General features: G+C 47.4%; 2 protein-coding genes across 5 annotated transcripts in view; one reads left to right on the top strand and one right to left on the bottom strand.

Moving 5' to 3' along the window:
* The window catches only part of ankzf1 (ankyrin repeat and zinc finger peptidyl tRNA hydrolase 1), a 100,841-nt gene extending 87,249 nt beyond the window's left edge, over nt 1-13,592 (top strand). For 3 of the 4 annotated variants that reach the window (XM_068034702.1, XM_068034701.1, XM_068034699.1), the window contains 3 exons: nt 6,439-6,606; nt 8,528-8,595; nt 10,778-13,592. In XM_068034702.1, the coding sequence (XP_067890803.1) occupies nt 6,439-6,606; nt 8,528-8,595; nt 10,778-10,892 (351 nt within the window). In that variant the 3' untranslated portion in view covers nt 10,893-13,592. The remainder of the gene's footprint in view (nt 1-6,438; nt 6,607-8,527; nt 8,596-10,777) is intronic. The other variant, XM_068034700.1, reaches the window with a different exon arrangement.
* LOC137371799 (beta-galactosidase-like) overlaps nt 13,584-21,021 on the bottom strand; it is a 149,047-nt gene continuing 141,609 nt past the window's right edge. Inside the window, exons 14-17 of the mRNA XM_068034679.1 lie at nt 16,000-16,113; nt 15,775-15,906; nt 14,943-15,161; nt 13,584-14,795 (exon numbers count right to left, since the gene is read on the bottom strand). Of these exons, the coding sequence (XP_067890780.1) occupies nt 14,601-14,795; nt 14,943-15,161; nt 15,775-15,906; nt 16,000-16,113 (660 nt within the window). The 3' untranslated portion in view covers nt 13,584-14,600. The remainder of the gene's footprint in view (nt 14,796-14,942; nt 15,162-15,774; nt 15,907-15,999; nt 16,114-21,021) is intronic.

Raw genomic sequence — 21,021 nt, 5'->3', positions numbered from 1 at the left:
CCTGTCTATATCTCTTTTGCAGCCTCTCTACATCCTCGCCACAGCTTACCTTTCCACCCAGCTTTGTCTCATCAGCAAACTTAGATACATTACTCTCTGTCTCTTCATCCAAGTCATTAATATAGATTGTAAATAGCTGAGGCCCCAGCACTGATCCCTGCGGCACTCCATTATTCACTGCCTGACAACTTGCAAATGCCCCATTTATGTCCACTCTCTACTTCCTGTCTGTTAATCAATCCTCTATCCAAGCTAATATATTACCCCCAAAACCATGAGCCCTTGCCTATTGATCTTTTATGCGACACCTTAGCGGATACTTTTTGAAAATCCAGGTATACTACATCTATTGGTTCCCCTTTATCTACCCTACTAGTTAATCCTGAAAAAATCTAATAAATTTGTCAAACAGGATCTCCCTTTAGTAAAACCATGTTGACGTGTTCTGATCATACTATGCTATTCCAAGTGCAATGTTAAGACTTCCTTAATAATAGTTTCCAGCATCTTCCCAATGACAAACAAACTTTATTAGCGAGAGACAGCATGGTTTTGTGAAGGGGAGGTCGTGTCTCACTAATTTGATTGAGTTTTTTGAGGAAGTGACGAAGATGATTGATGAAGGAAGGGCAGTGGATGTTGTCTATATGGACTTCAGTAAAGCCTTTGACAAGGTCCCTCATGGCAGACTGGTACAAAAGGTGAAGTCACACGGGATCAGAGGTGAGCTGGCAAGATGGATACAGAACTGACTCTGTCATAGAAGACAGAGGGTAGCAGTGGAAGGGTGCTTTTCTGAATGGACGGATGTGACTAGTGGTATTCCGCAGGGATCAGTGCTGGGACCTTTGCTGTTTGGAGTATATATAAATGATTTGGAGGAAAATGTAGCTGGTCTGATTAGTAAGTTTGCGGACAACACAAAGGTTGGTGGCGTTGCGGATAGTGATGAGGATTGTCAGAGGATACAGCAGGATATAGATCGGTTGGAGACTTGGGCGGAGAAATGGCAGATGGAGTTTAATCCGGACAAATGTGAGGTAATGCATTTTGGAAGGTCTATTGCAGGTGGGAAGTATACAGTAAATGGCAGAACCCTTAGGAGTGTTGACAGGCAGAGAGATCTGGGCGTACAGGTCCACAGGTCACTGAAAGTGGCAGCGCAGGTGGATAAGGTAGTCAAGAAGGCATACGGCATGCTTGCCTTCATCGGTCGGGGCATAGAGTATAAAAATTGGCAAGTCATGCTGCCTCTGTACAGAACTTTAGTTAGGCCACACTTAGAATATTGCGTGCAATTCTGGTCGCTACACTACCAGAAGGACGTGGAGGCTTTGGAAAGGGTACAGAAGAGGTTTACCAGGATGTTGCCTGGTCTGGAGGGCATTAGCTATGAGGAGAGGTTGGATAAACTCGGATTGTTTTCACTGGAACGACGGAGGTGGAGGGGCGACATGATAGAGGTTTACAAAGTTATGAGCGGCATGGACAGAGTGGATAGTCAGCCATAGATACGTTTAAGAGGCATCTTGACAAATACATGAATAGGATGGGAATAGAGGGATACGGACCCCGGAAGTGCAGAAGGTTTTAGTTTAGGCAGGCATCAAGATCGGCGCAGGCTTGGAGGGCCGAATGTCAGTTTGCCAATATTTGTCAACTTCCAATCTGATGAGACCATTCCTGAATTTAAGGAATTCTGGAAAATCATAGCCAGTGCATCCACTATCTCTGCAACTATCTCTTTTAGAACCCTAGGAAGTAGGCCATCTAGTCCCGGGGACTTGTCAGATTTTAGACCGTCAAGTTTCTCCAATACTTTTTCTCGACTGATATCAGTATCCTTAATTTCCTCACTCTTTTTAGCCCCCACGTTACTGCCTATTTCTGGTATGGAACTTGTGTCTTCTACTGTGAAGACAGACACAAAATATTTGTTCAGTGACTCTGCCATTTCCTCATTTCGCATGATGATTTCTCCTGTCTCTGCCTCTAAGGGACCAACGTCTACTTTAGCTACTCTCTTCCTTTTTATGGACTTATGAAAGCTCTTACAATCTGTTTTTAAATTGCTGGCTCGTTTACTCATTTTATTTTTTCACTTTTTATCAACTTTTTGGTCGCCCTTTGCTGGTTTCTAAAACACTCCCAATCCTCAGACTTGCTACTATTTTTTGCAACATTGTTAGCTTCTTCTTTTAGTCGAATACTCTCAACTTCCTGAGTGAGCCACGGAAGTTTTCCGTTTTTGAACGGAATGTACTTTTGTTGAACCCTTTCAATTGTTTCTTTAAATATTTCCCACTGTTCATTTACCGCCATACCTTCCAGTCTCTTTACCCAATTAACCTTAGCCAGTTCTCCCCTCATACCTTCGTAATTGGCTTTAAGATTCTTGTTTGTGATTAACTTGAAATTCAGTGGTATTATGATCACTATTTCCCAGTGGATCTTTTACGATGACATTGCTTATTAACCCTGCTTCATTACACAATACGAGATCTAAGATAGCTTTATCCCTAGTCAGTTCTACAATGTATTGCTCCAAGAAGCTGTCATGAAAGCATTCTACAAATTCATCTTTTGGACTGCTGTTACCAATTTGATTGTCCCAGTCTATATGCAGATCAAAGTCCCTTTTTTACATGCTGCAATGATTTCCTATTTAATGTTCTGTTCAATAATATAACTCCAGTAATATAAAACTTTGTGCCTTAACGCGCGGAGCATTCGCAATAAAGTGGATGAATTCATCACGGAAATGGATGGATATGATATAGTCGTGATTACGGAGACATGGCTGCAAGGTGACCGGGGATGGGAAATGAACATGCAGGGGTATTCAGTATTTAGGAAGGACAGACAAAAAGCAAAAAGCGGTGGAGTTGCATTGCTGGTTAAAGAGGAAATTAACGCAATAGTGAGGAAAGATATTAGCTCTGACGGTGTGGAATCGGTATGGGTATTGCTGAGAAACACTAAGGGGCAAAAAACGTTAGTGGGAGTTGTATATGGACCCACAAACTGTAGTGGTGATGTTGGGAATGGCATTAAACAGAGACGCATGCGATAAAGGAAAATCTGTACTTATGGGTGACTTTAATCTGCATATAGATTGGGCAAATCAAATTAGTCACAATACCGTAGAGGAGGAATTCTTAGAGTATATACAGGATGGTTTTCTGGACCAATAGATTGAGGAACCAAGTAGAGAACAGGCCATCGTAGACTAGGTATTGTACAACGAGAGAGAAATAATTGACAATCTATTGGTGCGAGACCCCTTGGGGATGAGCGATCATAATATGATAGAATTCTTCATCAAGATGGAGAGTGACGTATTTGATTCTGAGACTAGGGTCCTGAATCTTAGTAAAGGAAACTACGAAGGTATGAGGCACAAGTTTGGCTATGATGGATTGGGAGACGTTACTAAAAGGGATGACGGTGGATAGGCAATGGCAAACATTTAAAGAGCGCATGGATGAACTGCAACAATTGTTTATCCCTATCTGGCGCAAAAGTAAAACGGGAAAGGTAGCTAAACTCCACAGTGGCGCAGTGGTTAGCACCGCAGCCTCACAGCTCCAGTGACCCGGGTTCAATTCTGGGTACTGCCTGTGTCTGCATGGGTTTCCTCCAGGTGCTCCGGTTTCCTCCCACATGCCAAAGACTTGCAGGTTGATAGGTAAATTGGCCATAATAAATTGCCCCTAGTATAGGTAGGTGGCAGGGAAATATAGGGACAGGTGGGGATGTGGTAGGAATATGGAATTAGTGTAGGATTAGTATAAATGGGTGGTTGATGGTCGGCACAGACTCGGTGGGCCGAAGGGCCTGTTTCAGTGCTGTATCTCTAAACTAAAAAAACTAAAAACTAAACCTGGCTTACAAGGGAAATTAGAGATAGCATTATATCCAAGGAAGAGGCATATAAATTTCCCAGAATAAACAACAGACCTGTGGATTGGGAGAAGTTTAGAATTCAGCAAAGGAGGATCAAGGGATTGATTAAGAAGGGGAAAATAGAGTACAAGAGCAAGCTTGCAGGGAACATAAAAACTGACTGTAAAAGTTTCTATAGGTATGTGAAGAGAAAAAGATTGGTGAAGATAAATGTAGGTCCCTTACAGTCAGAAACAGGGGAATTTATTATAGGGAACAAAGAAATGCCTGACCAACTAAATGCATACTTTGGTTCTGTCTTCACAAAGGAGGACACAAATATCATACCAGAAACGCTGGGGAACACAGGGCTTAGTGAGAGAGAGGAACTGAAAGAAATCAGTATTAGTAGAGAAATGGTGTTGGGGAAATTAGATTGATGGCCGATAAATCCTCAGGGCCTGATGGTCTGCATCCCAGAATACTTAAGGAAGTGGCCCTAGAAATAGTAGATGCATTGGTGGTCATATTCCAAGATTCTATAGACTCTGGAACAGTTCCTACAGATTGGAGGGTAGCTAATGTAACCCCACTATTTAAAAAGGGAGGTAGAGAGAAAGCAGGGAATTATAGACCAGTCAGCCTGGCGTCGGTAGTGGGGAAAATTCTAGAGTCCATTATCAAAGATTTTATAGCAGAGCACTTAGAGAACAGTGGTAGAATCGGGCAGAGTCAGCATGGATTTACGAAAGGGAAGTCATGCTTGACAAATCTACTAGAATTCTTCGAGGATGTAACTAGTAGAGTTGATGAGGGGAAGCCAGTGGATGTGGTTTATTTGGACTTTCAGAAGGCTTTCGACAAAGTTCCACATAAGAGATTAGCGTGTAAAATTAAAGCGCTTGGGATTGGAGGTAGTGTATTGCGATGGATAGAAAATTGGTTGGCAGACAGGAAACAAAGAGTAGGGATAAATGGGTCTTTTTCCGAATGGCAGGCAGTGACTAGTGGGGTACCGCAGGGATCGGTGCCAGGACACCAGCTATTCACAATATATATTAATGATTTAGATGAGGGAACTAAATCTAATATCTCCAAATTTGCAGATGACACAAAACTGGGTGGGAGGATGAGTTGTGAGGAGGATGCAGAGAGGCTTCAGGGTGATTTGGACAAGTTGAGTGAGTGGGCTAATGAATGGCAGATGCAGTATAATGTGGATAAATGTGAGGTTATCCACTTTGGTAGCAAAAACAGGAAGGCAGATTATCTGAATGGCTATAAACTGAGAGGGGAATATGCAACGAGACCTGAGTGTTCTCGTACACCAGTTGCTTAAGGTAAGCATGCAGGTGCAACAGGCGGTAAACAAGGCAAATGGTATGTTGGCCTTCATAGCGAGAGGATTCGAGTACAGGAGCAGGGATGTCTTGCTGCAATTATACAGGGCCTTGGTGAGGCCACACCTAGAATATTGTGTGCAGTTTTGGTCTCCTTATCTGAGGAAGGATGTTCTTGCTATAGAGGGAGTGCAGCGAAGGTTTACCAGACTGATTCCTGGGATGGTGGGACTGACGTATGAGGAGAGATTGAGTTGGTTAGGATTATATTCACGGGAGTTCAGAAGAGTGAGGGAAGATCTCATAGAAACCTATAAAATTATAACAGGACTTGACAGGGTAGATGCAGGAAGGATGTTCCCGATGGTGGGGGAGTCCAGAACCAGGGGTCATAGTCTAAGGATAAAGTAGTACACTACTGTATGTGTGTAGACGAGAGTCCTGACAGTGATCATTTTATATTTTTAATATAAATATTGTATATTTTATAATTAATCACTCAGGACCTTCCTGGTCTCTGCATCTCAGCTGCTCACTGGATAAACTTGCAGCAAGTATTTCAACCTGTAAAACAGGAGTCTAGGTAATTTGTAATATTTTCTGAGCCTTTGGGCAATTGCTGTGTTTATTTTAAGCAATACAGATACTGGTACAGTGTGGCACAACATGTCTGGGCACAACTCCAAGGGTTTCTGTTTAACTTGTGACCAAACAATCACTGACTTCGTGGCTCCAATCTTCATCTTTTTAAACAACCTGTCAAGTCCCCGACCCGGACCCGACCCAAGCTTGAAAGCCGGTCCTGGAAGAGTGACCCTACCCAACCCTATGTCGTCTGGTTCGGGTCGGGTAGCAGGCCTTTAGCGGGTATACCCTAACAGTTGTACAGGAGAGGGGCGTATACACTGTAACTGTGTTAATGTACAGGGGCGATGTACACTAACTGTGTTAATATACAGGGCGGTGTACACTAACTGTTAATATACAGGGTAGTATACACTGTAACTGTGTTAATATACAGGGCAGTGTACACTAACTGTTAATATACAGGACAGTGTACACTGTAGCTGTTAATATACAGAAGTGTACACTGTGGCTGTTAATATACAGGGCGGTGTACACTAACTGTTAATATACAGGGCGGTGTACACAGTGGGTGGGTGGGTGGTACCCAGGAGCCTGGTGATAACTGGTTTGCATTATATTTCTGCAGATTTCTGGACCCTTAACCTCCGAAATCGAATTGAAAAAAGCAGAGAAGAAGCGAGCTCAAAAAGCAGCAAAGAAATTGAGAGAGAAAGAACAGAAGGAAGAGCAAAAGAGAATGGAAGAGGAGGAGAATGAGAAGAAAAGATACGCAGCTATGAGTGAGAGAGAGAAGGTAGAAGAGTTATAGAGATAGGGAGAAGGGATCGGGTAGGAGTTGGCGAGAGTGAGAGAGAATGAGGAGGGCGGTGGAGGGCAAGAGGAAGGGAGGTGTTTGAGTATGTGAGGAGGAGTGGGGTACGAGGGGAGAAGGGATCAGGGGGAGAGCATGAGAGGAGGTCAAGATGGAAGGGGGAGTGTGGAATGAGGGAGAGAGACAAATGGGGCAAGGACTGAGCACACAGGAGAGTTTGCATCCCCCGGCTGGGCCACAACCTCGGCCCCGGTTCCTGATCAGTGCCCTGTGTCTGACTGTGATTGGCTGGGGCCAGGATGGGTCTGGCTGTGATTGGCCTGGGGCAGGATGGGGTCTGGCTGTGATTGGCCTGGCTGTGATTGGCCTGGGGCAGGATGGGGTCTGGCTATGATTGGCTGGGGCAGGACGATGTCAAGCTTTGATTGGGTGGGTGGGGGCTGAATGGGCACGAGCTGTGATTGGATGTGTGGAGGGGGGGGGGGTTGGTGGCAGATAGTGCCTGGTTGTGATTGGGTGGGGGCAGGATAGTGCTTGGCTGTGATAGGCTAGGGGCAGAATGATGTCTGGCAGTGATTGGGGGCAAGATGATGTCCAGCTGTGATTAGGTGGGAGGTTGAATGGGAAGGAGCTGTGATTGGCTGGGGGCTGGATGGTGCCTGGCTATAATTGGGTCGGGGCAGGATGGTGCCTGGCTGTGATTGGGTGGGGGTAGGATGGTGCCTGGCTGTGATTGGGTGGGGGCAGGATGGTGCCTGGCTGTGATTGGGTGAGGGCAGGATGGTGCCTGGCTGTGATTGGGTGGGGGCAGGATGGTGCCTGGCTGTGATTGGGTGGGGGCAGGATGGTGCCTGGCTGTGATTGGGTGAGGGCAGGATGGTGCCTGGCTGTGATTGGGTGGGGGCAGGATGGTGCCTGGCTGTGATTGGGTGGGGGCAGGATGGTGCCTGGCTGTGATTGGGTGGGGGCAGGATGGTGCCTGGCTGTGATTGGGTGGGGGCAGGATGGTGCCTGGCTGTGATTGGGTGGGGGCAGGATGGTGCCTGGCTGTGATTGGGTGAGGGCAGGATGGTGCCTGGCTGTGATTGGGTGGGGGCAGGATGGTGCCTGGCTGTGATTGGGTGGGGGCAGGATGGTGCCTGGCTGTGATTGGGTGGGGGCAGGATGGTGCCTGGCTGTGATTGGGTGGGGGCAGGATGGTGCCTGGCTGTGATTGGGTGGGGGCAGGATGGTGCCTGGCTGTGATTGGGTGGGGGCAGGATGGTGCCTGGCTGTGATTGGGTGGGGGCAGGATGGTGCCTTCCTGTGATTGGGTGGGGGCAGGATGGTGCCTGCCTGTGATTGGGTGGGGGGCAGGATGGTGCCTGGCTGTGATTGGGTGGGGGCAGGATGGTGCCTGGCTGTGATTGGGTGGGGGCAGGATTGTGCCTGGCTGTGATTGGGTGGGGGCAGGATTGTGCCTGGCTGTGATTGGGTGGGGGCAGGATGGTGCAGGCTGTGATTGGGTGAGGGCAGGATGGTGCCTGGCTGTGATTGGGTGTGGGCAGGATGGTGCCTGGCTGTGATTGGGTGAGGGCAGGATGGTGCCTGGCTGTGATTGGGTGAGGGCAGGATGGTGCCTGGCTGTGATTGGGTGGGGGCAGGATGGTGCCTGGCTGTGATGCCTCCAGCTCCAGTAAGCTATATACACATTATCCAGATTGTATTTGACCCCTTGAGTACCAGAGGGCAGCTGTATCCATGATACCATCCACCGGAAAGAGTTGGTGTCTTCCATAGAGAGCCAACCCACCCCCCTTCTGAGGGTGGTACGGGGGCCTTGTACCCCAGAGAGGTGAAAGTCAAGCAGGGAGAGTGTTGGGGCATTGAGTCATCTGGGATCTCACCGTGTCCTTTTTTTCAGCGCGCTCTGGCTGCAGAGAAACGCTTTGCTCAGCAATTGGTCAATAATGGAGCAAACCACAACATCAGGTAATGCTGCACTGTCGGAGGGTCAGTACTGAGGGAGTGCTGCACTGTCGGAGGGTCAGTACTGAGGGAGTGCTGCACTGTCGGAGGGTCAGTACTGAGGGAGTGCTGCACTGTCGGAGGGTCAGTACTGAGGGAGTGCTGCACTGTCGGAGGGTCAGTACTGAGGGAGTGCTGCACTGTCGGAGGGTCAGTACTGAGGGAGTGCTGCACTGTCGGAGGGTCAGTACTGAGGGAGTGCTGCACTGTCGGAGGGTCAGTACTGAGGGAGTGCTGCACTGTCGGAGGGTCAGTACTGAGGGAGTGCTGCACTGTCGGAGGGTCAGTACTGAGGGAGTGCTGCACTGTCGGAGGGTCTGTACTGAGGGATTGCTCCACTGTCGGAGGGTCAGTACTGAGGGAGTGCTGCACTGTCGGAGGGTCAGTACTGAGGGAGTGCTGCACTGTCGGAGGGTCAGTACTGAGGGAGTGCTGCACTGTCGGAGGGTCAGTACTGAGGGAGTGCTGCACTGTCGGAGGGTCAGTACTGAGGGAGTGCTGCACTGTCGGAGGGTCAGTACTGAGGGAGTGCTGCACTGTCGGAGGTGCTGTCTTTTCGATGAAATTTTTAAACTGAGACCCTGTCTGCCCTCTGAGGTTGATGTAAATGATCCCTCAGTTGTTATTTTGAAGAAGGCGGGTGAATTCTGCCCAGTGACCTCGGGCCCAATATTTATTCCCCGACCAAAATCATTAACCAGTTCATTTATTTCATTGCAGTTTGTGGGAGCTTGCTGTGCATTAATTGGCTGCCGTATTTCCTATAAAACATAAGTACTTCTTGGCATGTTAAGTGCTTTGGGACTCCCTGAGGGTGTGAAAGGTGCTATAGAAATGCAAGTTCTTTATTTTGAGTGCCTCCTATTGCTCATTTCCTGTTTTATCCGATAATCTTTGATTCCAATCCACCTGGGCCCGATCCCTGTTCAACTTCCTGAAATTAGCACTTCTCCAACTGACTAATTTCAGATTTGATTGTTCCTGGTCCTCTTCTGGAATTAGTCTAAACCCAATGATACTGTTTTGACTGTTTCTCAAACACTCTCCACTGAAACATCCCACCATCGCTTGTAACACCACCACCCCCCCCCCCCACCTGTAATTCTATATATAAACCACCCCGAACACCTCGATTAGATTCCAGTCTGTAACTCACTCCCGGGTATCTGTTATTCTGTATATAAACCGCCGAACCCCCCAATTAGATTTCAGTCTGTAACTCACTCCAGGGTATCTGTTATTCTATATATAAACCCCCTGAACCCCCCAATTAGATTCCAGTCTGTAACTCACTCCAGGGTATCTGTTATTCTGTATATAAACCGCCGAACCCCTCGATTAGATTCCAGTCTGTAACTCACTCCCGGATATCTGTTATTCTGTATATAAACCCCCGAAGCCCTCGATTAGATTCCAGTCTGTAACTCACTCCCGGGTATCTGTTATTCTGTATATAAACCCCCTGAACCCCTCCATTAGATTCCACACTGTAACTCACTCCCAGATAACAGTTATTCTATATATAAACCCCCGAAGCCCTCGATTAGATTCCAGTCTGTAACTCACTCCCGGGTATCTGTTATTCTGTATATAAACCCCCTGAACCCCTCCATTAGATTCCAGTCTGTAACTCACTCCCGGGTATCTGTTATTCTATATATAAACCCCCCGAACCCCTCGATTAGATTCCAGTCTGTAACTCACTCCCGGGTATCTGTTATTCTGTATATAAACCCCCTGAACCCCTCCATTAGATTCCAGTCTGTAACTCACTCCTGGGTATCTGTTATTCTATATATAAACCCTCCGAACCCCTCGATTAGATTCCACACTGTAACTCACTCCCAGATAACTGTTATTCTGTATATAAACCCCCCGAGCCAATTCCAGTCTGTAACTCACTCCCGGGTATCTGTTGTTCTTTTTATAAACACCTGAACCCCTGGATTCCAGTCTGTAACTCACCCCTGGATTTCTGTTCTGTTATGTAAATGCACCCCCCCCCACCCCCGAACCCCTCGATTACCTGTGAGCAAGAGGTGGGCGATGCAGAGCACGAGTGAGTGGGTCAGTGGATTGCTCAGTTGTGTCTGGGGCTGTTCTCCTCGATGGTTTTGACTGCATTGTTGCTTTTTCCTGTTGGCAGACGCTGCTGGCTGTGTGGACAGTCTCTATTGGGCAGAGTCCCCTTTGAGTATCTGGATTACACCTTCTGCACCACTCGCTGCCTTCAGGAGCACAAGAAACAGCAACGGCTGTGACAGAATCACTGGAAGCTGAATACCAGAGAGAGAGACTGTTGCCTGAATGTGATGTGATCTACAGTTGCCCAAAATATCCTACGCAGGACGAGGCTGCAGGACCCACCCTCAGACTGACCTCAGCACCTCGGGAAGAGGAGCTGCCTACTGCAGGACCCACCCTCACTGACCTCAGCACCTCAGGGAGTGCTTCCTACTACAGGACTCACCCTCACACTGACCTCAGCACCTCAGGGAGAGGAGCTGCCTACTGCAGGACCCACCCTCACTGACCTCAACACCTCGGTGAGTTTCCCACTGCAGGACTCTCCTTCAGTGCCTCGGGGAGAGGGATTTCCCAAGCTGTTCTTACCAACCTCCCGGCAGCAGCATTAAGGGAAAGACTCAGTCCCACACAGAGCAGGAAAGGCCCAGGCTCCATCTCCGGCCTGTGTTAATCTCTCTCACTGTGGTACTGAGCCCCACACAGAGCAGGAAAGGCCCAGGCTCCATCTCCGGCAGTGTTAATCTCTCTCACTGTGGTACTGAGTCCCACACAGAGCAGGGAAGGCCCAGGCTCCATCCCCGGCCTGTGTTAATCTCTCTCACTGTGGTACTGAGTCCCACACAAAGCAGGAAAGGCCCAGGTTGTGTCCCCAGCCTGTGTTAATCTCTCTCACTGTGGTAATGAGTCCCACACAGAGCAGGGAAGGCCCAGGCTCCATCCCCGGCCTGTGTTAATCTCTCTCACTGTGGTACTGAGCCCCACACAGAGCAGAAAAGTCCCAGGTTGTGTCCCCAGCCTGTGTTAATCTCTCTCACTGTGGTACTGAGCCCCACACAGAGCAGGAAAGTCCCAGGTTGTGTCCCCAGCCTGTGTTAGCTAATCTCAACTGGTCATTTTGATGTGCAGTCACTGTTTTGTGAAGTGACAGGATAATGTACACACTGAGCTGGACGGGGGAAGGGCAGATTTTTCACTCCACCCTGGGGGCCAGTCTGATTCCGTCATAACATCAGTCCACCGGACCCTCACTTGATCTGCAGCCTCTCAGTGGGAATACCGTAAGCCAGTGCTTGGCAGTGTGTGTGTGTGAGACAGTGGATCAGAATCAGGTTCTTCCCCAGAGAGTGCTGTCCCAGGCTGTCTTGTTGGGAGTCTGTGCCTGGCGATGGGTTTTTACAGGAAGTTTCCAGTAATTCAACATTTAATAAAAGCAATGCTGGATTGAAGAGATGTGTTTCTGTTCCGAGATACTCTCCTGTTAACGAACATTCTCATTCTCCCAGCGTCTCCTCCCAACCAAAAGGCAGGAACGAGAAAGCTAAGGAGCACAGATACTGCAAATCAGCACACTCTTTAAACAAACACTCACATTTGTCGAACATGACCTGCCTTTAAGACACTGGGGACTATAGATCGGAATTCTGCATTAACTATCGATTGGAAGAGTTCACTTGCGGCTGACATTACCCCAACTGGTCTACAGTTGCCCCATTTATCCTTCTCTCTCTCCCTCCTTAACCCAAGATGTTCCATCAGTTAGAACCCCTTCACTATTTTCCACTACACAGAATTTACGACATAGCCTGTTAACTGTGTTGCTATTTACCCCCACATGCAAATATTCTAATTACATTTACCCATCCTTTTACTGTATCTTTTCAATCCCTTTTCTTTTATCCACTGATCCCCTCTAATGTTGAATGCTGACAGTTTCTGCCTCACTCACTAACCCTGCACGTTAATCTGAGTTTACCCTCTGAAGGCTTCTCCTGCCTTCTGTTCAAAATCAAATTCTGTCTTCCTTGGATGTTTGTTTTGCTGCTGCTAATTGAATTCTTTGCCTCCCCTTTAATTTTCATTTGGGTTATAACCTCCAGTGATACGATAGTGACGTTTAAGAGACATCTTGACAAATATATGAATAGGAAGGGAATAGAGGGATATGGGCCCCGGAAGTGCAGAAGGTTTTAGTTTCGGCAGGCATCAAGATCGGCGCAGGCTTGGAGGGCCGAATGGCCTGTTCCTGTGCTCTACTGTTCTTTGGACAGCGTTTTGTGAACCACTAACATACTCCATTGATTCACAATGAAATATATTGATTTTAAACCATCATCCATTTTCCAGTGCAGCTTTGCAAACCTGTTTCACTTTTGGTCCATTTCATTTGTCCCAGATCCCATCTCTCGCTGAACTCTGCCTTTTGCCCGCCTCCCATCTTATGTTTGCCTCTTGCTTTTCTATTTTAGTGCTTGAATTATGTAAGGATTACTGTTCCCCGCTTATGCTACTCTCTCATTTCTCAGAAATAAATATAGCTTTGTTCCATCAGAAAGTGACCCAGGAAGCAATCTGCCCACATTCAAAAACACAGTGCTGACTTGCAGCATATGTGTGACCTTTATCCCAGTTTATTATGGTCCTGGCTGCCCCCTTGTGTATGTAACAGATCCACAGCCACTAGTTGTAAGAAGAGCAGAGATCTCCCCGGGGTCCTGGCCAATATTAATTCCTCAATCAACGTCACTGAAACATTACCTGGTCATGATCAAATTGATAGTGTGGGATCTTGCTGTGCAAATTGGCTGCTGCGTTTCATCCATTACAGCAACAACTACACTTCAAAAATATTTCAAAGCCTGTAAAGTGCTTCGAGATGTCAGAGGTGATGAAAGGTGCTGCAGAAATCCACACTTAGAAGAATAAAGTTGCCTTCATTATTGTTGGTCATTTACTGAAGCTTGTACAATATATCACATGATGCTATCTTTTGTGATTGGTCGACAACTATAGCGACACATTTCTAATAACAGGAATGTACCAGGAGGAAGGGGTCAGTCCCGGGCATTAGTTCCACACGGTTAGTCAAAGAGTTGTGCTAAACCAGGACCCGGATCCCACCCTGACTCCCAAACATGAGGCACTGCCAAAGCAACTCTCCTCACTCTCACATTGGAACCAGTCATTGGCTCTGGGGACTCGGACTGCGATCTTCAGCCCCACAGACGAGGAAGATCCCAGGTTTCTCCCTGATCTGTGCTCATCTCAGTGACAACAGTTGAAGTGGGGTTTGGGGGGCGGGGGGAGGAGGGGGAAAGGCAAGGGATGGTGAATAGTTTCTGTACTTGCTGCAGGAGATGAAACCAGGCAGATCGTCCTGCTCACTGCCCTGTGACCTCATGTGGACACACTGGGAGGGCAAAATTAGCCTTTGCTGTGACAGCCCAACATCTTGACTCTGTGCATCGCTGAGTAGTGAAGGTAACTGCACCCTACTGAGTGTCAGTAGCTGGACAGGTGCCGACACCCACTTCCTCGCACACTCAGTGTAAGTCAACAGGAGAAAATGCAGCATCAGAAAGCTGCTTTAAAAATTATTTACAAAATTTGTGTGTTTAGCTTGAGTCCCAGCACAGCAGAACTCTCTGGAGTAAACCAGATTATAACGTGGAGGTAGCATATCGATCCTGTACCCACTCCGACCCTGGACTACCCCCAGTCATTGCTGTACAGACCCAATGGTTTAATTGCGTGCTGCTCAAGCAGTAGTTTTATCATCAGCTGCTCAATTATATTTCCAGCATTCTTCTGTGTCTTTGCATTTAAATATGTGTAGCACGTGTAAATATTGGCAGTGGGACGGAGAGATTAACCGTCGCTGCCTCTGAACAGACTGCGAGCCTCTGGCAGCGAGATAGAAATGGCAACTCGCAGCTCCTCCTCCTTTAGCTCTTTGGAGTCAGGACTGCATGATCCAGAAATAATACAGTAGGATTGACAGGACCTCTCTCCAACTCCAGCACTGTCACATTATTCGGGGAACTTTCATTGAGAACATTCTTGGGCACGTACAGAGTCTGCTGTGGTCCTCGATCCGACCAGTAACGCCCCACATTAAAACCATTGATCCAGATCTGACCCTGAAAAGGTGATGAGACAGTTAGAGAGCAGACACAATCATCCACAATATCCCATAAACACCAGCCCCCCGCCCCTTTGCAGTCACTCCAACATCCCATAATCACAGCTGGGATGGGGGCTTTGCCCCTCCTGTTCTCCAGACTCACCTTGGCCCAGTTTTGCAGTGTGAGATAGGTGTCTTGAGCCTTCGGTGACAGGAAGGTCCCGTAGTAGAAGGTAGGGCCCTGGGCCTGGGCTGTCGAGTTTGCTCCCTCCTGATGTGCAAAATGGGGCCAGCCTTTCTCAATGACATCATCTAGCTCCAAGGGCAACATAGACCAGTTGGTGAGCTCAGCGGAGGAAAGCGACAGGTTCTTTACGAGGCCCTGTATAGGAACAGAGTGACAGCAATGACAGTGATCCAGGCAGGCTCAGCTCTCAGCTCCAAGCTACAGAGTCTGTTAATCTTCTGTTCCATTGACTCCATGAGATAATGCCCCATCTCGGGTGGTAGTGAGCCTCACATACAGGAGCAGGAAAGCCCTGGGTTCCAACCACAGTCTGTGCAGAGTTAGTTAATCTCACCCAGTGCGGCACTGAGCCCCACACACAGCAGATGACCTGTTTGATCAGCTATCACCTTTGCTCAGGGAGGATGGAAATGAAAAATCCCCCAGGACTCCGTGACTCCCCCTCCCTGTGGCCCTTCCTCTGAAACAGTGGGCCCAGCTACGATGCCCTATAGTTGAATATCATTCCCCACTCTCACTGATGGGGAGTAAGTGATGCCAATGGAATTGTGTCCCAGGAAGAGTCGGCCTGTTGTGTGAAGAGTGAAAGGTGGGGGATACACCAAACACCACCTCCCCCGCCCCACCCCCTTGTCTGATGGGCTGTGCTTGGGGACAGAGGTCAGGAACAGACCGGCCCCCTGCTGGCTCCAGACTCTGCACGAATCACACAGTTTCCTGTCCATGCTCCAACCAGCCACACCTTTACCTTGAGATCCAGCAGGCAGCTTCCAAAGTTGATGCGGCCCATGTTCTCTATCACAATGTCCAGCATGTCGTCTTTACTGCCAGTGATGTTTAATGCGAGGATATTGTCACGTTCCAACACACCCTGGTACACCTACAACAGAGGCAGGAAACATTACTCACCCGCTGATCACTCCTGATGGGCAAGTGGGCTTGAGGGTTAGGGTGACAATCATCGCTCACTCACCCCATTGACCAGGACGTACCCTCGGTCATGCACTGCATTGAACGCCGATATCAGAGGAATGGGTTTCTCGATGGTCAGTGGAAGCGGAGTGCGATACAACATAAACCCATAATACTGCAACACAAACAGGATGGTCACAGTCAAATGGACAGTCCTCAGTGCCCTGCCCCAGACTCACGCCAGTCTCCATCCACCATACCCATTAGTCCACAACTCTCTACCCTGTACCAGGCATAGTCGTTAATCACCACAACTGGCTGGACAACATCAGGATCTACCAGGTTCAATACTTTAGGATCATTCTGTAGGACCAAGAAGCTCCCCCAACTGCTTTCCTCCACTACTTGCCCTTCGCTCCTGCTCCCTCAGTGACAACAGGCATGAGGACTACTCACACACCTTCCCTGTTTCACCCCACCCTGTGCCCTCTCCAAGCTCCATGCGATCCACCCTGGATCCACTCTCAACCCTGGTTCCACCAAAACACCCAACGTCCCCTCCTGGTCTCCATGTTAACTGATATTGTTAATGATTTTCTTTCCTCAGGTACTGTCTCTCTATCCATCAAATCTGCACGATTCACCCCTCCTCAAAAAACCAACCCTTGACCCCCTCCGTCCTTTCAAACTACCGTCCCATCTGCAACCCTCTTTCCTCTCCAAGGTCTTATCACCTCCCAAATCCGTCTTTCCGAGAACTCCGTGTTTGAATTCCTCCAATCAGGTTTCTGCTGCTGCCATGGTGCAGAAACAACTCTCATCAACGTCACAAATGACATGTTTTGTGACTGTGACAAAGGTAAACTTTCACGATTCATCCTTCCCAATCTGTCCGCAGCCTTTGCCACGGTTGACCACACCATCCTCCAACACCTCTCCACTGTCGTCCAGCTGGGTGGCACTGCTCTCACCTGGTTCCATTCCTTTCGTAGTCAGAGAATCTCCTGCAATGGCTTCTCTTCGCCCTCCGGCATCGTTACCTCTAGTGTCCTCAAAGATCTACCTGCGGCCTCCTCCTATTTCTCATGTACCTGCCGCCGCTCAGCAAAATAGAAAGATTTCTGGTATAGGAGATGGCTATTCGGCCCATCATGTCCATGCCAGTTGAAAAAACGCTATCCAGTCTAAACCCACCTTCCAGCTCTTGGTCCATAGCACTGTAGGTTATGGCACCTCAAGAGCATAGTCAAGTATTTTTAACTGCAATGTCTATCTCTGCCTTTACCACCCTTTTAGATCCCCACCACCTTCTGGGTGAAAATATTACTCCTTAACTCCCTTCTAATTCAGCCACAATTACTTTAACTCTGTGCCCTCTGGTTATTGACTTTTATACTAAGGGAAATAGGTCCTTCCTATCCACTCCATCTAGGCCCCTCAATTACATACACCTCAATAAAATCTCCCCTCAGTTTCCTCTGTTTCAAAGAAAATAACCCTAACCTATCCAATCTTTCCTCATAACTAAAATTCTCCATTCCTGACAACATCCTCATAAATCTCCTCTGTACCCTCTCTGGTACAATCACAGCCTTCCTGTAATGAGATGACCAGAACTGTATGCAGTACTCAGCTTCGGTCGAACTAGTATTAGAACATAGAGAGAACATAGAAAAATAGGAGCGGGAGTAGGCCATTCGGCCCTTCGAGTCTGTACCGCCATTCAATATGATCATGGCTGATTATCCAAACTCAGTACCCTGTTCCTGCTTTCTTCCCATATCCCTTGATTTCTTTAGCTCTAAGAACTATATCTAACTCTTTCTTGAATATATTTAACGATTTGGCCTCAACTGCTTTCTGTGGTAGCGAATTCCACAGGTTCACCACTCTCTGGGTGAAGAAATCCCTCATCATCTCAGTCCTAAATGGCTTACCCCTTTATCCTTAGACTGTGACCCCTGGTCCTGGACTCCCCCGCCATCGGGAACATCCTTCCTGCATCTAGTCTGTCCAGTCCTGTTAGAATTTTGTAGGTTAGGGTTAGGGTTAGGTTTCTATGAGATCCCCTCTCATTCTTCTAAACTCTAGCAAATACAAGCCTAATTGACCCAATCTCTCTTCATATGTCAGTCCTGCCATCCCAGGAATCAGTCTGGTGAACCTTCGCTGCACTCCCTCCATAGCAAGAACATCCTTCCTCAGATAAGGAGACCAAAACTGCACACAATATTCCAGGTGTGGTCTCACCAAGGCCTAGTATAATTGCAGCAAGACATCCCTGCTCCTGTACTCGAATCCTCTCGCTATGAAGGCCAACATACCATTTGCCTTCTTAACTGCCTGCTGCACCTTCATACTTACTTTCAGCGACTGGTGCACAAGGACTCCCAGGTCTCGCTGAACCTCCCCCTTTCCCAATCTATCACCATTCAGATAATAATCTGCCTTTCTGTTTTTGCCACCAAAGTGAATAACCTCACATTTATCCACATTATACTGCATCTGTCATGTATTTGCCCACACACTCAACCTGTCCAAATCACACTGGGGCTTCTCTGCATCCTCCTCACAGCTCACACTCCCACCCAGCTTTGTGTCGTCTGCAGACTTGGAGATATTATGTTTAATCCCCTCATCTATATCATTAATATATATTGTGAATAGCTGGGGTCCTAGCACTGATCCCTGTGGTACCCCACTAGTCACTGCCTGCCACTCGGAAAAAGACCTGTTTATTCCTACTTTTTGTTTCCTGTCTGCCAACCAGTTCTCAATCCATGTCAGTACCTTACCCCCAATCCCATGTGATTTAATTTTGCACGCTAATCTCTTATGTCATATGTAGTAAGTCATATATCCAAATTTGCTGATGATACAAAGTCAGGCGGCATTGTAGACAGTCTAGATAATAGCATAAAATTGCAAAGAGATATTGACAGACTAGGTGAGTGGGCAAAACTGTGGTAGATGGATTTCAATGCGGGCAAGTGTGAGATTATCCATTTTGGACCAAAAAAGGATAGAGCAGGATACTTTCTAAATGGGAAGAGGTTAAGTACAGTGGATTTCCAAAGAGACTTGGGGGTTCAGGTGCATAGATCTTTAAAATGCCATGAGCAAGTGCAGAAAATAATCAAAAAGGCTAATGGAATGCTAGCCTTTATATCTAGAGGATTGGAGTATAAAGACACAGAGGTTATGCTGCAGCTGTACAAAACCCTGGTTAGACCGCACTTGGAGTACTGTGAGCAGTTCTGGGCACCACACCTTAGGAAGGATATATTGGCCTTGGAGGGAGTGCAACGTAGGTTTACAAGAATGATACCTGGACTACAGGGGTTAAGTTACGAGGAGAGATTACACAAATTAGGCCTGTTTTCGTTAGAATTTAGAAGGTTAAGAGGTGATCTGATTGAAGTCTTCAAGATATTAACAGGAAAAGACAGGCTAGATAAAGATAAACTATTTCCACTGGTTGGAGGTTCTAAAACTAGGGGGCATAGTCTAAAATTTAGGACCAGACCGTTGAGGTGAGATGGTAGGAAGCACTTCTTCACGCAAAGGGTGGTAGAGGTTTGGAACTCTCTCCCACAAACAGCAGTTGAAGCTAGAACAGTTGTTAATTTTAAATCTGAGATAGATAGATTTTTGTTAAGCAAAGATATTAAAGGATATGGGCCAAAGGCAGGTATATGGAGTTAGGCCGCGGATCAGCCATGATCTCATTGAATGGCGGGACAGGCTCGAGGGGCTGAATGGCCTACTCCTGTTCCTAATCTTCCTATGTTCTCCTATGTGGAACCTTATCAAAAGCCTTCTGAAAGTCCAAATACACCACATCCACTGGTTCTCCCTTATCTATTCCACTAGTTACATCCTCAAAAAATTCCAGTAGATTTGTCAAGCTTGATTTCCCATTTGTAAATCCATGTTGACTTTGTCTGATCCTGTCATTGTTTTCCAAGTGCTCTGCTATTGCATCTTTTATAATGGACTCTAGCATTTTCCCCACTACTGATGTCAGGCTAACCGGTCTATAATTCCCTGTTTTCTCTCTACCTCCTTTTTTAAATAGTGGGGTTACATTAGCTACCCTCCAATCTGTAGGAACTGTTCCAGAGTCTATAGAATTTTGAAAATGACCAGCAATGCATCTACTATTTCAAGGGCCACTTTCTTAAATTTTTTTTTTTTTTTAGATTAGAGATACAGCACTGAAACAGGCCCTTCGGCCCACCGAGTCTGTGCCGAACATCAACCACCCATTTATACTAATCGTACACTAATCCCATATTCCTACCAAACATCCCCACCTGTCCCTATATTTCCCTACCACCTACCTATACTAGTGACAATTTATAATGGCCAATTTACCTATCAACCTGCAAGTCTTTTGGCTTGTGGGAGGAAACCGGAGCACCCGGAGAAAACCCACGCAGACACAGGGAGAACTTGCAAACTCCACACAGGCAGTACCCGGAATTGAACCCGGGTCCCTGGAGCTGTGAGGCTGCGGTGCTAACCACTGCGCCACTGTGCTGGGATGTAGATTATCAGGCCATGGGGATTTATCGGCCTTCAATCCCGTCAATTTCCCGAAAACCATTTTCCTACTAATACTGATTTCATACAGTTCCTCCTTCTCACTAGATCCTATAAGAACAAAGAACAAAGAACAAAGATAATTACAGCACAGGAACAGGCCCTTCGGCCCTCCAAGCCTGCGCCGATCCAGATCCTCTCTCTAAACATGTCATGTGGAGCCTGTAGATGCACGGCAACCGTAATGGCGAGCTCCCCTTGGGGGCTGCTGCTCACGACCGGGGGCCTGTCCGTGGATCACACCTGCCTGTTGGTATTGCCTCTGGCGCACACGGACCCTCACGTGCAGAGGATCACACAATGTAGGATGAGCCATACCTACTTCCATGTGATAAATAAAGTTGAACCCTGCATGTCTTCAAAGGTTCCTAACAGGGCATGGATTGGTGTTGACGGGTACATCAGCTGCTTTCATGGATCAACTATGTGGCGTGCCGTGGCATTGCCCATCTTGGCCAACACTCAGTGTGGCACAGCA

Source organism: Heterodontus francisci, chromosome 7 (assembly GCF_036365525.1).
Source record: "Heterodontus francisci isolate sHetFra1 chromosome 7, sHetFra1.hap1, whole genome shotgun sequence".
Classification (NCBI taxonomy): domain Eukaryota; kingdom Metazoa; phylum Chordata; class Chondrichthyes; order Heterodontiformes; family Heterodontidae; genus Heterodontus; species Heterodontus francisci.
This window is presented reverse-complemented; position numbering and strand designations above follow the sequence as displayed.